Raw genomic sequence first — 17,374 nt, forward strand, 5'->3', positions numbered from 1 at the left:
GTGTGGTTGTCTAATGTATTGAAAACCAAAACACGTTCCATCGCCAACATGAAAGCGGCTTCGCTGTGAACTGACAAAGCCTGTAAGCTCCTTAATAGCTACAACTTCCAAAGCGCTGCAAGCGTTTGTGAAGCACACAGCTGACAACAAGGGCAGTTCTATTCAGACTACTAAAATGACATACCGGCCTACGGATGTGGAAGACTGTGGTTCTCGTTCCCATTTTTATTTCTTTCTGTTGCAGGTAGTTGCGTAAAAGTCAACAAAGGTATCACACAGAGCAGAGCATTGGATATGGTTCATTACAAACGGTTACCAACACTGCAATGCCACAACTGAAAAACAACAACACAAAAGCCCCCAACCAAACCCCTACTACTTGCTGCCTTTACTGACACAACGGGGCGGAGGATCAGTAGCATCAACCAACAATAATATAAATATGCCATCTGACTATTTAGCGTACGACACTGCTGGGACTCAATGTTTGTATTTTCTAAGAACTCAATAGAAAAGTCAACCTCGCTGTAGAATGACAATGTCAAATCATCTCTCTCCCCTCAGTTTTTATTTATGATCTGCAGACTAATTATCAGCTATGAAAGGTCTTGAAATCCTTGGCAATAAAATACTTCAATCGTCGGTATTTTAGAGGTAAGTTAGCAGTTAGCACCTGTGCAGTGGCAAAAGGGGTGGATCGTTCCTGTCATATCCCTAGCTGACCACTCAGACAGATGGGTGGTTGTTAAAGGCTAAAGCAGGCACAGCCACGGGTACTTCAATGGAAGATACAAGGAGAATTTCATGTAAAAACTAAAATCTAACGGTTGCTTGTGTTTTCTTGCGTGCACATTTAATTTATAAAAGCTTATTTTCAATTCCTAAAGCAACTAATTTAAAATAAAACAGCTTTATGATTTAGGTCAACATTCTGTAGCCCTCAAGTACAAAAATATAAATACAAACTGTTTAATCAGCATATTTAATGAGATTCTGGCAGTATGTTTTTTTCCTTAATCTAACAAGATGCGTCATGTAACAGGTCTGCCACTGAACTTGCTTAAGAGTAAAATCAGCTTCAATATGAAGCTGTTAAGGTATCAAAACCCTGCTTTTTACATGCTAAATATCTTCACAAGTGTGCACTTCAACACAGCAATGAACTTAACTGTAAGAATAACTAAATACATAGATGAAACTCTGCATGTGGAACATAATCCAGAGAACTGGTTACAACAAATGATTACCTGCATTTCGTTAATTTAATAAAGGTACAAATCATGCAAAACAATCCAAAAGGTAATGCGAAGGGAAAAGAAAAAGCTACCGGAGTTTGCAAGAAGTGTTCAACTAAACCAAAATTACATTAAATAAAATAGGCTCATTTACTAGCACAGATCTATCGCTATTTCAAAGAAGCGGAGGTAAAGTCTTCTGGCTTTGAATGTCAGTTATACTGCAAAATGTCATTGCTCTTGCTTAATGCAGAAGCACATGCTCAGAAGCCCAGAACTGCTTATTCAGAAAAGGTCTGCTGACAATAGTTCTGGCCTCTCTGGAATCAGAGATGCTGCATGGATTAAAAATAGCAGAGACTTGCAAGGATCAAGGCAAAGGCACCCTATTCAGTTAGCCAAAATGGTAGCATTCCCTTTCTCATAAGCATGAAGACAGTAATGGGGCAATTACTACAAAGGCAGCATTTTATACGTTGTCATCAATTTCCCATTTTGTAAATGCCATTCGCAGACACCAGCTGGTAACTGTTTAAGTATAATATAAACCTACAAGATGAATTTGGGATTTTATCTGTCCTGATTTACAATTAAAGACTATTACTAATGCTTTAAAACATTACTTTAGGTATCTAAAAAGTTTAACTCTTACTTTCCAGTATTATACATCTTAGCTGGACTACCATCTTAACTTGTTTCAAACATCCAACACTGCTTACTGGACCTTAATAAAAGTTGTACCTCGTGTATTAAGCAGCAGGCAATAACAACGGTCTTCCCCAGCACAGCTGCATCTGGCTGGCTACTGAAAGATTAGGAATATTTCTAGAACACAGGAAAACTCATGCAGTTTGGTAAAGTTTGTTATCATTTCACAGTTTAAATTTCCTTCAGTCATTGCACTTTTGTTGATAGTCTTGCTTTTGTTTTTGTTTTTGTTTTTAATACTATTCCAAATCTGAATTTGAACCAGCAGCTTTCTTTTTCTTCTTTTTACTATGCTTCTTGTGCTTCTTTCTCTTTTTTGCTTTATCCTAAAAGAAAGCAAAAAAGCAAAAAGGAAGTTACAGTATGAGAAAACTGCCATCTACTAAATTCCATTCAATAACAATGAGAGCATGGAAATGAAAGTTCTACAAAGACATTTTGGAAGATGATTCTGTAAAAATCTATGGCACTTCAGAGAAGACTTTTATAAAAGCCTATTGAAAAAAAAATCACACAAAAAAAGTTTATGATTTGCACTATTATGAGGAGTTTTCAATTTATCCATCATGGTCTGGCTACTTCACACCCCCCAGCATCATCACTATCATATTTCTTCATCTTTTTAACAAATTTTCAGTGCTTTGTAGATTTCTGAGAGAATAATGTGCTTTGAAATCTTATATGGGAGTAACTTAGCTGTTTACAGACTTAAATTAGGTGCTTGTATTCACAGTGAACTATACAAGGCTAGAATCTCCAGCATTTGCACCTTAATTAAAACAAAAGATATAGTTTCCATTTTAAATATTCACATATATACTTAATTAACACCACCAGATTCAATCAAAAACTGAAAGATACAAACTCATCCTTTTGCAAGCACAAGTTCAATTGGAATTCTTCAGTAGGTGCAACAACATAAACAAAGCAAATTTGGTTTATCTTTGTTCCATACACATTACTTATCTCTTTTAAGAAAAAAAAAAATAGTCACTAGGAATTTTATGACAAACAAACTAACTCAAATTCCATATGTGCTGAAAACAGTACTGAAACTCCTGTGCTTAGGTGCCGTAACTCATTTGGGCAACTGAGGTACCTAGTGACAAACAGTGCTGCTCACAGTGCAGACAGAGTAGCTCACAACTACAACCCTAACTCAGGTACATGTGACATATCTGAGGTTCTACCCTTTCACTGCTGAACCCTTGTCTCACCTTTATCATCAGAGAAAGTATCCACAAAGCAGAGAAAAGCAACAGGTTGCCAGCAGCATTTCATTTGTTTGAGGGAAGAATTATATTAGTATTATGATGCTGCAGAGATTGAGTCCTAAGGCCCTTTTTATAGTCTGGTAGAGAAACTCAATGAAGGAATATTTATACTCCTATAAAGGAACAGCCTCAATATCTACATGACACATTGCTACCTCATCTGATACTATGTAGAAATTTGTAGTTGTTAGGCTGGTACAGGGTATTCTGACTTGATGCAACGAATGTTAAATACATCTCAATTCACACATATCTATGTAGTTAAAACAGTGACAAATTCTTTCCTTAATCATGCAGCTGAGAAAGTGATTTCAACAGATAGAGAAATTTCAAATTTCAATTAATGTGCCTTTAACTATTAAACATTGGTGTTACTGTGAAATTACAAGTTAACCAAGTACAAGATATGGATGTCCTAAAACTACAGTATGACTGTAAGGGATACTTGCTGTTGCTTTCTCTTTTTCCTCATTGCTTTTCTTCTTTTTCACTTGAACCTAAAAAAAAAAAAAACAAACAAAAAACAAATATAATGAGACAGCAGCTTTGGAAATGCTGTTTTATATGAAAGTTTGAAGTTTTGTTGTATATAAATGAGAAATGGCATAACACTGGCAGGGCACACTGAGTGGCTGCTGACTATAACAGTGCTATATTATAGAATAACTATAATCCTATAAACATCTGATTTTTGGGCACTCTGCTATTTAAACACAGCAGCACAAGCAGCCAGCAGAGATGTAATGGTAAAACTACTGAGTGAATAACCTGGTTGAAATTTTAACGGAAAAATCCAGCAAACTGGAATCTTCTGGTGTTCTGTAATTCTACAGGAACACAAATCCTGAGAGGAAATACACACAAGGGTGAGAGTAAGATTATGTCCAACACTTTCTAGATGAATGGCAAAAGGCAGCCAAAAGAAGCTGAGCAATCTTGGAATCTGGCCTGTGTGTATTCAATGATCAGAGAGAAATCTTGTGAAGCACCATTAGCCTCATTTTATTAAGCTCTAAAACATCCATGAAAAGTTTCAAGAAAATTAATTCAGAATAAACTGCAGGTGGTAGGAGTTGCACTGAACAGTTCTTATCAGAAGTATGTAATAAAGAGAAAAATACAACTTTGAACATGCCACATGCTTAAAACCAGCTGTATAGAACAGAACATTTCAGTAATATATTCAATTTGGGCTAGTTTTAGCTGTTCACTCATGGGAATCATTAAGCTAAAAGCATTAAAACATCTGAATCTTAGCTTTCACACTGACCTCCTCTGTCTGATCCGGTTCTGATAAGGATTCTGATGATAAAGGCCCATCACCACGATCGGCTTTCTTCCTCTTTCTGTGATGATTTTTACCATCCTACATAAAACAATATATTTCAAGTAACGTTAAGCCTTTCAGATATTATGAAACTTCTGCTTTAAAATTATATGGAAACATTATTTCTGAGTTATGAAATATTTAAAAAAAATTATGCATTAATTATTCATCAGCAAATCATCATAAAGTTAAAATGCTTTCAGTGAGAACATTTTAATTTTCTGTGTGTTGATTCATTACCAAGATACTGCAATTTCTTAAGAATGATATAATAGTACAATACAGTCTCTTATTTAAGTGAACATTTACAAAGGAGCAAGCATTTTAAAATAAAATGCTTCATCACTTCAAAAGACTGTCAAGTAAATGAAGATGTCTCAGAGTATGGCTGCTTTGGTGCTGATAAATAAAAAGCTCCCTTTAGATTTGTGCCTCCGGCATGGGACATGTTCTTACAACATTTTATAGAAATGGTTTCAATATATTTACAGAGCACTCAAGCAGTCTTTTATTTTTCAGTTTTAGTTTTTGTAATTCAGATGCTGCAAGAGATTGTTCTGATGAGCCACTTGTTTTTTTTCCTCTATACTTTTTCAAGTAAGCTTTGCTCTGGACCAAGCAAGGGATTCCTGAGTGAAACTACTTTTCTCCATTTCTTCCATTCTATTTCTAAGTAAAAAAAATAGTAAAAATTCTTATTAATCATCTTTTTGAGTGCTGAGATTACTTATATCAACCCTCCTACTTATTCTATTATAGGTACCACAATCCTTTCACAGAAGTACTCATGAAAAGCACACACGATGTAACCCATCTGAGAAGGCATCTTCAGAACAGAAAAGACCTGCAGCCCCCAAAAGCCCTTTGATTTCAGAAGTGTGAAAGCAGCAATACAGCTTAACCAAGATTAAGGGGCTATGGTAGTCACTTGCTCTTTGAAGAGAAGATACTCAAGAAGAGTTGAGAAATGAGAACTGGGAAACAGAAACACACACAGAATCAACGTCTGCCTGATGTAATGGAAATTTTATATGTCAAACCGTATAACACGTTGATTGTAGTAGCAGAGAGCAATGTGTTAACAAAGGAAAAAGAAAGACTAGGGTTGACACTGAAAGCTTTGTTAGTTTACACACAGAAATAACTAACATTTAAGTCAACAAGATTATTTGCATTCAATGTAGTAGCAGGGGGAAAACCCTTAGACGTGTGTGTACAAAATGGGTGACATGTGGGAGAAGAGGGAGGGATTTTGTGCCCAGAGAAAAGACAGAATAAGATAAACCTGCTTAAGCTAAGTTTTCTCAGTAATGTTTTAAAGCAGCTATGAGTAAAACATGCAATTATGACTGCATTTTTAAAAAAATATAATAAAATAAGGATATTAAATAAAATTAAATAACATAAGGATATTAAAATATCCTCTGCTTGCTGTTACTTAATTTAGAATAATGAGCCAATATCCTATCAGGTGTGTCACTGAAATACCATACATGCTTTAGGTCAATTCAACTGTTAATGTTAAGCCCCACATACTAGAGTGCTCATGATCTACTACAGCAGATTAGATACTTGTTTCATTTACCTTCATGACAAAACCAGACCCAGCAGTTTCTACTGGCAATTACCAAAATAGGAACCTAAAAATCTTACTCAAACTGGGGGCACTGCATTGTCAAGTTTTGGACAATGACCATAAGTGTAAGCTGAAGTATTCAAATACTTTATAAAAAAAAAAAAAAAAAAAAAAAAAAAAAAAGGGAGGGGGGGTCGGGGGGCAGAGAGTAGAGGAGTGGAAGAGACCCATTATATATGTAAAATGAAGTTCTGATGCAAGTATTTAAAAAGTAAAGCTATACCTTCTCTTTCTCATGGTCATCCTTTGACTTCTTCTTTTTTGTGCTGTCCTAGGTAGAAAGAAAAATATCCACCATGACAAAATTATTCCATTAAAAAACAAAATTGCAACAGCAGCTTGACCCATTGCCTCTTTCTGCACACTGCAGATTGTTCACTTGTAGCTAACATGACCAATACAAAAAGCAACAAGATTTTGACGGCAGCTGCTAATTTCTAGAACAAGCAGTGAGAAAAGGTCTCTGTGGAATCAAACAACAGAGAACTTACTCAGAGCAGTACACCTAAAGAGCCTCTAGAAAGGGTACCGGGCACTACTACCATCACCTCTAACCTCCAGCAGTCTGCAGTCTTTATTCTCCATCCATGCTCATCGCAGTGGATCAGGCAGTGGTTAAAGCGAGATTGCCATGGAGTTTTCTATCTTCTACTTTCAAAAGTAAAAGTATCTCTGTGTCTTTATGCAGGAAACCTTTTTGAACTGCCACTAGCACAAATTCATAGTTAGATGCAAACAGTGATTCATCAGATTTTATACCATTCTGAATTAGGAATTCCAAGAAAATTCCAGTGAAACGCTGGCCTACACATAGTGTTATAATTATTTTGGAAGGAAGGGAGTTACTGTCCACTACTACAGAAAAATGGTAACAAAACGGATTGCCACATATATCTTCACTAATGTTGTGCCTGCAAGCACACTCTCCTCCTCTACTTTAAGTATTAAAAAAAACCCCAAACTTTCAATTTACTACTTATTTGCGAGGCTGAGAGGTCCAACGGGCAACTATTCGGTCCAAACTCACTTAGGAAGGCAGTATTGTGGCCACTGATTCCCTGAAATAGCTGCATTTTCACAGATGGTATTCAATTCAATAATAGCATGTTGACAAGAACATTACAGAACATTTTCATTTTTGAAGTGTTAATGTAGTATTAAAACATCTGAGCAGCACAAAAACTGTTTATGTCTGAATTCAGAAAAGTAGATAAAAACTGATGGAATATTTATTTTCTAAAGAGGAACTGTATTCTGCCAAGACACTGTGGACAGCAGAGGTACGTTCCTGATCACAACTTAAAAGATACAAGCACAGCTCAGCTACAGTAAGAATGCATGACTTTGGATACAGCAATTATGAAGTCAGAAACACTTGTCTTTAGAACACAGATCAGAGACATTTCCTGAGGGTAACGTGCACTTAATTACCTTGCTGTCTGACTCAGATTCAGAAGCTGAGCTTGATGAAGATTTCCGTGAGGAGCGGTGTTTCTTTTTCTTTTTTTTCTTCCCCTGCTTTTTATCCTATCCACAAATATTTTAGGAAAAAAGAAAAAGACAATCCTGAATTTATTTTCACTAGATACTAAAAACTTACATGCAAAGAATAGGGAATGCCAAATTCCTACATATTATCATTTTCTCTTGAGGAATAAATATACTACAATTGATTCCTTTAGTGGAAGACGTTTGTATCTCTTCCGCATTGAAAAAAAATAAACTAGAGTAAAATTCAGGTTCCCTAGATTCTGTTTATCATTTAGATGTATGCTACAGAACCTGACTATCTCTAAAAAAGATTTATGCTAAACTAGTAAAAATAATGTGGTGAGCTGGGGGGATTCTACTGGAAAAGCATACAAATCCATGTCAGCACAGCAATGGATTCAGTTTACAAGCTAGCCTCCCAAAATACACTCGTTTATGAAGAAGTTATTGAACAGATATATATCTAAAATTCACAACTGTATCATAAGCACCAAATGTACCAAATTTAAATAGCTTCATGCAAACGAAGCCCTCAAAGAATATTTTAAAATACATTGCCAAGATCTGTGTTAAGTCTCATGATGAAGTGTGAGCTGGTATTTAATTCGACTTTTTATATGAAATAGCCTTTGACAGAAAAATATGCATGCCACTGTGCATTCTATGTTACTTGTGCATTCTTCTACGTTACTTTTGTTTTCCCCTCATTTTGTAGAATGGCAGCCTGAAAGCCTTACTCTGATCACACACTTTTAATAAAGGCATGCAGCGACAGGATGAGGGGAAATGATTTTAAACTGGAAGAGGGTAGATTTAGAGTAGATATTAGGAAGACTATCTTTACTGAGAGGGTCGTGAGACACTGGGACAGGTTGGCCACAGAGGTTGTGGATGCCACCACCCTGGAAGCATTCCACCACCTGGTAGAGTGGGAGGTGTTGGAACTAGAGAGAGGGTTGGAACTAGATAATTTTAGAGGTCCCTTCCAACCAAAACCATTCTATTATTTCTATGATTACAGTCATTTTTTCTTTGCTTTTTACCCAGTAACACTGGTTGACATATGTCAAAAAAGACTGCATAATGAGGCTGCTTTCAGCATCTGCAGTTTGAGATACTCTGCAAACCTTCAAAGCAAGATGCTAATGCTCTATTTCTTGCTCAAAGATCTTAGCTGCGTTAATAGGAATTTAGAGGTTAAGATTCAGAATAGTTCAGAACTGCTGACGCTATACTAGATCCAAAGAATATCTCAAGACCAGAACAATCTTTTCCAAAGTATGTAAACCTCTCTGCTTTATTATAGTGGCTTCAGAGTATTGTTGTGGGTTAGTCTAGTTTGCAATACATCATTTTGCAATGAATCTCAGGTTCTACAGATAAAATGGGTTAATATGTGTAGTAAGTCCTCACTGCTTCCCTTCATTCCATCATGAACTACAGTATCACCCTTTTAAAGTACCTTTATTGGCTGTTAAAGCCAGTAAATAGTAAGTAAAATTAAACAAACACTAGCCACTATTTCAGTGACTAGGGTACACGTGGTAAAATGCTAAATCATTTTCAGTTTAATCTTCCATGTTCAAAACAGAAATCCCAAGTATCTCCTCCATGATGGAGGAGTTCTCTTAACACAAGAAGAACACGCTCCACTGTTATGCCTGAAGCATGCTGAGATCAATACAAAGGCAACATTTCACTCAACATACAAAACGTGTTACATCCTGTTGGTTCAGTGCTTACCTCGTCTTCTGAATCAGATGCACTGCTGGAAGAATCAGAGCTTGATGAAGAAGAGGAAGATGAAGACAACTTGACCAAACACAACAAAAAGTGAAGCTTGTGAGATGCAGCATTTTTTCTACCAAATAAGTAAAAGTCCATGCAAACACCTAATCTTAAGATCTCTCCATTTACAAAGCACTGTCAATAACTGTTTACTTCCAAGAACTTGGGCTCACGTAGATTTTCTTAAATAAGACTTAAAAAGTGACCTCTGATATTTTTAATGTGATAATGTATATTTAATGTTTTCCCTTCCCACCAATTGCTCTTTAAGCAGAAGTAAAATTCTCCTTGTGCGGAATAATCTGCCTCTCTCCAATTAAAATCAGGTAATTTTAATAACATCCAAATTCAAAATTAAAACTATATCCCCTCTTTCCAAGAAAACACAAATAGCAAATATGCACAATCCCAAAGCAAAAAAAGCTCAGAAAATTGAAAATTTTGCTCACCCTACTAGATTTCTTCTTTTCTTTTTTCTTTTTCTTAAAAACAGAATAAAACAAACGTTATTTTTGGCAATGTGTTCCTGTGCATTTAGGTTTACATACATTGATGCTGGTTTTTAAAATGTTTTCATGGCATTTCGTACTGCAAAAACCAGTTCCAAATACCAACTGTAACCAAATTGAAAATAACTGACCTCTTTCTTTTTGGAGGAACTCTCATTTCCACCCAGTAATTTCTCCCTGTGTTTTTCCAGTTCTTTCTTCCAATTCTGAAACAAAATGAGGGTGACACAACCATTATTTCCAAACAGCTCTATTAAGAGATCTCTGTCAAAATCGTGTCATTTACTTGAATTAATGAGTTTTCATAAAATCCACAGAAAATAAACAGTTTGTAGTATTAACCATGGCTATGGTGCACTTAGTATTACAGAAGATTAAAATTAATCCATTTATCTTAGTTCACACCTTAATGTTCAAGTTAGTTGGGCTTAGGACATGGTTATTTATCTTGGAGGTGATCAATTTTGGTCTCTGATTTTGTAGTACCACAGAGCTCCTGTTAGAACACATCAGTACGGTGGGGTCAGCCTACCAAACAAACAGGCACTCTGCCTACGTTTTAAAAGTACCCGAAGTAGAATTGCACGACAAATGTTCCTGGCCCTTCTTCAACACACGGGTGTATCAAGCGTGTGTCCTGTGCTTTGTCAGTGTCAATGATTAGAACTTCATTATCTGCAGATCTCTTTTGTTTCCCTCATGAGTTCTCTCAGTCTATCCCAAATTCCACTTCTAAGGGCTCTGAAGCATCCAGCATCCCATCACCCCGAAATTCTGCTAGCTTGAGCTATTCCTGCTTTCCATGTTAGCAACATCAGGTGCTCCTTTCTTTATTATTATCATTTTTATTCTTCCTTTCCTCCTAATGTACTGCTATTGTTCTGGCAAAGAAATGACAACCCACATACTGTGCTGAAGGAAAAGAAATACTGGGATTTGAATATGATTATACACATGCAGTGCAATATGATACACAGAACCCCAGGTCAGCACACGGTGAATTAGCTTAACAGTGCTGCTGAAAGAAGTCACAAGGTTAGCCAGGATACAGTGCTGCAGGCAGTGTGTCCCTGTGATCCAAGGCAATGCTTACAGAGTACCACAGCAGGCTGGGCACTTCAGCCTCCTGGTGCTGCCTACAGACCCTCTGACAACAGACTGGGCTTTGTTAGGCAGACATTCTCTCTGAAGTAGAAACAGATTGGGTATGTGTTCTTTAAAAAAACAAAAACAAAACAAGAAAACCCACAAAACCAATAAACCAATAAAACAAAAAGCACCAGAACATCTGTCAGTAAACTGAGTGAGAGGGCACCTCAGTCAGAGACTTGTAACACTTTCCACCACTGAGAGATCTGTGCTTAGAAGCTACAAATAATTCATAATAAAGCAAAGAGATACAATAAAATACTAAACCAAACTCACAAAGCTGAAACTGACAGAGCACAAAACAACCAGTCTCCTCAGAATTGCATCCTCTCATCTTCCAAACATTGGTATAAATTCTGTGGCAAAAAGATGTAACAAGCATGGTATGAAGCCCTTTCAGTAACAGAGGCACACAGAATCACACTGAATCACACAGAATGGACAGGGTTGGAAGGACCTCAAGGATCACGAATCTCCAACCCCCCTGTCACATACAGGGCCACCAACCCCCTCCCACCCTTTTAATACTAGACCAGGCTGCCCAGGGCCCCATCCAATCTGGCCTTGAACACCTCCAGGGACGGGGCATCCACAAGCTCTCTGGGCAGCCTGTTCCAGCACCTCACCACTCTCTCTGTAAAGAATTTCTCCCTGACATCCAACCTAATTCTCTCCTCCCTCAACTCAAAACCATTTCCCCTTGTCCTGCTGTTATCTACCCTTTCAAAGAGCTGATTCCATTCCTGTTTGTAGGCTCCCTTTAGGTACTGAAAGGCTGCAATGAGGTCACCCCGCAGACTTCTTTCTCCAGGCTGAACAAACCCAGCTCCCTCAGCCTGTCTTCACAGGGGAGGTGCTCCAGTCCCCTGAGCACTATCTGCTTCAACCAGAAACTCTCACACAGTGTTGAAGATTACTCCTTGAAGTGTATTCCAAGATACCAGAATCAAAGAAGGGAACAGAGCAGTTAAATTCATCATCTACTGTTTCCTTCCTAGGTACACAACAGAAGTCATATACGAAACTTTCTTACAGCACGCTGATCTCCAGCGGATGCTAAACACAGTTACCAGAATAGCCCCACTTATAGCAGGGAACCAGCACAGAATGTAATCAGCTTAGGATAAGAGAGAAGTGTTCCATAAGCACATTTGGACATTCAAGGCCACTCTTAGTGCACTCTCCCATATCCAAATTATATGCATGTTCCTCACCAATGCACCCTGACTCCAGTAACACACCTCTTCCCAATGTGTTTGGATTGTGTGACCTTAAACAAGTGATGATTAGTTCACATTTTCTTCACAGCATTTCTCAAAACCTTTTATGCAGTGTTTCTCTGAATCAGGAGTAGCTCTTCATTGGTTAATAAGTAATGTTAATATTCAATACAAACAAAATAAAACGTTCACTCATTATGAGATTGAGCACAGTAAAACGTTACGGCTACTTGGAGCTGTTAATGATAAGGGAAGAAAAGCAGCATACAAGATAAGACAGCTGGGGCATTAACATACTAACAACATTACCAACCTCGTTCATCTTCTCTTCAAACTCAGCCAAAGCCCTGGATCCCTTCTTTTTCTTCTCTAACTGTTCTTTCACTTCTTCCCTGTACAAAAAGGATGAAAGATCAGTCACTGTATTCTCACAATTAAAAATACCTGCTTCAGTGTCTAACTTTATGTGGGTTTTTTTTGAAGTTTAGCTTTGGCTGAACTTCCAACAGGAAAATTATCTTAGATGTTACACATATGGTAACCTAACTGTAATAACCTCAGTACAGTAGCTAAACCTCTCTGAAAGATCTAAAGCTAACTTTGCAATTAGGTAAATTATGCTCTAATTTCTTAAGAAAGGGCTTAAAATGGCCTGAATGTAAAGTAAGCTGTTGACAGTACCTTAAAGCAATGATTTTGTGGGGTATGGTAGACTACGTTCTAAGAATCTAACAGCAAAATGCTTTTTTTTCCCCTAGAGATTACTTTGTTTTAAAAATTTAATACGTCCGCATGCTTTAAAGCATTAGGATTCTGAAAGAGGTAAAGTATCCAACATTTTCCTCTTTTGAGAAACTTCTGATCCAAGGTATTTAAAGACAAATGTGAAACGTATTTCAAAGTGAAATATTATTTTTAAAAGAGACTGAATATGCATTTAGAAAATAACATTTTCGCCAGAGCCAAGGAATCTTCCAAAGTGTATCACTGTATTTGAAGGAGGATGTAAGTAACTGAGAGAACACAGGGAACAAATCTTTCACTCAGCTCAGGCACTTACCATGTCGGCCTTGGTCTGTTCAAGTAGTCTTGTATTGTTGGTCCTGAATTTTGGGCAGGACCTCGTGCTCTGGCCATAGCTATGGGATTCATGTAAGCCTTGAACATGAAACAAAAAGAAATATAAAGTTCATCGGTTGTGCTGTTACCAAGATCTGTCCTTGCTGTTCTTCACACATCCTTTTCCTCAGCCACAGAAAGACCCCGGAAAAATGCTTTCAGTTTGTTACACTTTGGCAGAAGAATTCGCCCCAAAAGGACCATTGCCCTCCCTGAGCTGACTGCAAAGCGACCACAGCCTTATGATTGTGGAAACGTTCTTCCTTGGGACATGGAAAGCATGATTTAATTTCAGCTCTTTGTCTCTAGGACATCTGGCACTCGGGCCTTTGGAGTTCTGCTCAAAACTGATGAGGGCAGACTCAATGCATCCTGGATAAAATAACACCACCCTACAAGACTCTGCTGTAACACCAAACAAACGAGCAGCGTTCTGCTGACAGTTATGCGTATATGAGACCTTGGACACTTAGGGCTATCATAAGGCAAACACCTGGAATTTTATGAGGTATCTATTATAACCTCAGCAATTAATGTCAGAAATTGAAGCAAGCAATTACTCTACTGTTACTATGCCAATGATATTTTGCTCATGTAGAAGGGAGGTACATTTTCCTTCGTCTCCTGCTCTTACCAGGATGCCATCCCAAAGCCTCACTATTTACCTTCACAAAACACAAGACAAACCGCTCCTCTTGCCTGCAGGTTGCAGATAAGAAAAAGGTCAAGCAGTGTGCAGCTCTGGTTGCCTGGCACCCTCTTTTGTAGCAGGAGGATGCAGGTGCTCAAGTGAAGACACATATTCACATTTATAACTCTAGCAGTTTATTATATTACAAATCAATAAGGAATAGGAATTCTGGATCCAAATTGAGCTTGAGTCAGAAAATACTTCCTTTAGCAGTGCAGGAATGCAGTACTTTAACACTGTTTTCATTAAACCAAGACAACTGCAGTGCACTGGGAGCAGCAGAAATTATGGCAGAAATGCAGTTCCCGGCTTGGCTCCCTGCAGCCCTCGTTGGCTACCTGCAGGAATTCCTTGTGAAAGCCTGAGCTTCTTATGTTTGTAATTATTCCTAAGAACAAGATTGCTCGCTGTTCTTCAATAAAATTTAGCAGTTTTCCTCCCAAACTAGCCCAAAATGACAACAAATCCCTCTCTATCTCTTGGCTAGAGCTGCCAAATACTGGTTTTCTGCCTCAAACTGACTCCCTGCAATACCTCCACACAGTGGCACAGTTTTCTTCCTTTCCAGCAGCAGGCACATAACGACTGAATACTATATTACATCCCACAATTAGGGAATGTATGTCTTACAATATTCCTGTAATTTCAGTAACTTTATTTATGAAGATTCATTTTGCCAACAAACATTTCCTAGAAGCACTTACACTGCTTTGCATTTCAGCAGCCAGAAACCATAGAAAAATGTGTCCTAACAAAGAAAGTGCTCATCTGCACGTTTATTTTCCTCTCCCAGCAGTTTGCTCAGGCAGTTATGAAAGATATTTGTTACAGAGCTTTTGTGCTCATGGAAAGCAGAAGGCACCTTCAGTTGGACAGGGTCCTATGAGCAAGCCATGCAACCCGTCAGTGCCCTGCAAGTGTTTTGAAGATGTGAAAGAAATAAAGTTCTTGTTCTTCTCCAAACAGCCCAAATAGTGACAGCTTTAAGAACGGCCATGGATAAGATGTAAAACGTGGAAAGCTCTGCAATCACAGAAGAGCAGAAAAGAACCCTATGAGATAACCTGTCTATACCAGTAGCCGTTGTGACCGACTGTTTACTGTGCCATAGATTACAGGGGTATAAGATTGGCTGGCATGGGTAGGTACATCCCCATTGTAATATTAAAATAATTTTAAGCAGACACTTAAGCACAGCCCAAAATACTACAGCAGAGCACCATACTTGAAGCATAGGCCAGGCCCTGCACTCTGACACAGTCACATCTTTAGAGTTACAGAACCATAGAGTGGTTTGGGTTGGAAGGAACTTGAAGTATCATCCAGTTCCAACCCCCTGCCAGGCAGGGCTGCTACTTGACAGTTCAGCTGCCCAGGGCCCCAGCCAACCCAGCCTTGAGTGCTTCCAGGGATGGGATGCCCACAGCATTCTGGACAGCTGTGCCAGTGCCTCACCACGCTCTGACTAAAGAATTTAGTCCCGTCTCTAAGCTAAATCTCCTCTCTTTTACTGATCCCATCATTTTGGTGCCTCAGCGAAGCAACCAAAGGCTCTCAGCTCTCCGCTGGGACAGTGTCCTGTACACCTCTTGCACACCGCCATCGTGCTGAGCAGACACTTGCCAACGTGGAGCCAGCTACAGCTCAAAGCACTTCCAAAAAACAAGAAAAGGGGAAAAACAGTCTCATGACTGATTTTTTCACCACAAAACTCAGCAACTGCGAATTCACACTTCATGGTGCCTAAGTAAGGGAGTGTAAGGTGAGCGGCTGGCTGATAGGCACAAGTTTCAAGGAGATAAAGGAATGAATGCGGTAACAATGCAGAATGAAGCTCTGCAACCACGAGTATTTGGGCCTCCTGAGGCGAGCGGAGCCATGCGGAGCCCGTTTCAGCAGGGCCGAGTGCCAGGCGTAAGGAGACACGGTTTAGCGACTACCACAACTACTTCAGCAGCTGCAGCAACTCCCACCGGGAACGCTGCATTTTTTAAGGACTAGGCCAGCATCTTCATCGCCCGCACTCGGCAGCTCGCACAACAGCTCTCAGTCACGGCCGCCGCCGGCTTCGACACGGCAGTGAGGCTCCGTCACGCGCCCGCCCCCCGCCCTCCGCACCCCCCCAGGCGCTGCCCGCTCCCGGCCCCGCGGACCCCGCGGACCTCCCGCCCGACGACCCGCAGTTCCGCGGCCGGCGCGCCTAACTGCTCGGAGCCTCCCGCCCCGCAGCCACCGGGCCGCCGCTGCGAACAGAGGGACGGCGGCCCCGCTCGCCCGGCCAACGGCTCTCCGCTTCCCTCTCCCGGCGGCCGGAGCCTTGGACCCGGCCGGTCGGGCCCTCCGCGGCCTCCGCCCGCCCGCCCGCCGCACCGCTGCGGCCGCCCGGGCACCGCGGCCGAGTCCGGCGGCGGCCGGCAACCCGGCCCCCGCTGCCGCCCGCGGGCGTTACTCACCACGCGGTTGTCTCGCTTCCCCATGGCGCCGCCGCGGCCCAGCCCGGGCCCCTTCCCCTCGCCAGAGAGGCCGCGCCGCAGGCGCCCGGCCCTGCTCGGCCCCGCGCAGCCGCTCGGCCCCGCGAGCGCCGATGGCGGCGGCCGAGCAGCGCCCCCTACCGGCGGATCGCAGCCGGAGCCGACCGCGGCACCGCCTCGGCTCGTGGGCGTGGGGCGAGGCCTCGCGGGGCCACACCGCGGGAGGGGCAGGGCAGCGCTCTTCGGAAGCGGCGCGGAGGGGAGCGGCGGAGCTTGGTGAGGTGCGGCCGCGGCTACGAGTTGGCGCCGGCCCACCGTCGTGGGAGAGCTGGGGACCGGGGAAGGCTGAAGGGAAATCGGAGCGTGGGGTGCGTTGGTGCCCTGGGATGTGGAACGTGGGGAGCCCATCTGCACTGAACACCTCGGAGGAGGGGAAGGTGCCGTTGCGAGGTTTTTTTCTCCTCTTGACCTACCTAGTGGTCGCTTGGAGGAGTCGCTTCGGTTTCCTGAGGTGTACGCTGAGGTGCCCTGACTGTGGCGGCCTGTCCTGGTACAGTGCTCTGCGGAGCGGGGTCTGCTGACAAAGGGAGAAGAAAAGGAGAATAAGTGCTCAATCGTTACTTATTACCTCTCTGCTTCCCTGGCAAACCAAGGAATTCTGTAGTGTGGTGCCCGAGAAGCCCGTCAAAGACATGAGCAGCAAAACTTCTTAAAACATATGGAGGAAAAAACAGCATTAGCAGAGAGAGATCATGC

At 40.8% G+C, this 17,374-nt stretch overlaps 1 protein-coding gene across 1 annotated transcript; it reads right to left on the bottom strand.

The window, feature by feature from the left end:
- Positions 1-205: 205 nt before the first annotated feature.
- Positions 206-16,732, bottom strand: FAM133B (family with sequence similarity 133 member B). The gene is made up of 11 exons (XM_048951010.1): positions 16,601-16,732; positions 13,398-13,495; positions 12,651-12,729; positions 10,100-10,174; positions 9,909-9,941; positions 9,415-9,483; positions 7,612-7,707; positions 6,404-6,451; positions 4,488-4,583; positions 3,667-3,714; positions 206-2,269 (listed from the first exon to the last, which is right to left on the bottom strand). The coding sequence occupies exons 1-11, from the start codon at positions 16,622-16,624 to the stop codon at positions 2,183-2,185; spliced, it is 753 nt and encodes a 250-aa protein (XP_048806967.1). The 5' UTR covers positions 16,625-16,732; the 3' UTR covers positions 206-2,182.
- Positions 16,733-17,374: the final 642 nt, after the last annotated feature.

The sequence above is a fragment of the Lagopus muta genome, chromosome 7, assembly GCF_023343835.1.
Source record: "Lagopus muta isolate bLagMut1 chromosome 7, bLagMut1 primary, whole genome shotgun sequence".
NCBI lineage: Eukaryota > Metazoa > Chordata > Aves > Galliformes > Phasianidae > Lagopus > Lagopus muta.

Excerpts from the sequence above, each read along its gene's own strand:
- FAM133B (XM_048951010.1), bottom strand. The coding sequence starts at position 16,624 with ATGGGGAAGCGAGACAACCGCGTG. Across the intron at positions 10,175-12,650 it reads TTGAAGAGAAGATGAACGAG|AATTGGAAGAAAGAACTGGA; the intron begins GTTGGTAATGTT and ends ATTTTGTTTCAG. Across the intron at positions 9,942-10,099 it reads GTTCCTCCAAAAAGAAAGAG|AAAAAGAAAAAAGAAAAGAA; the intron begins GTCAGTTATTTT and ends TCTGTTTTTAAG.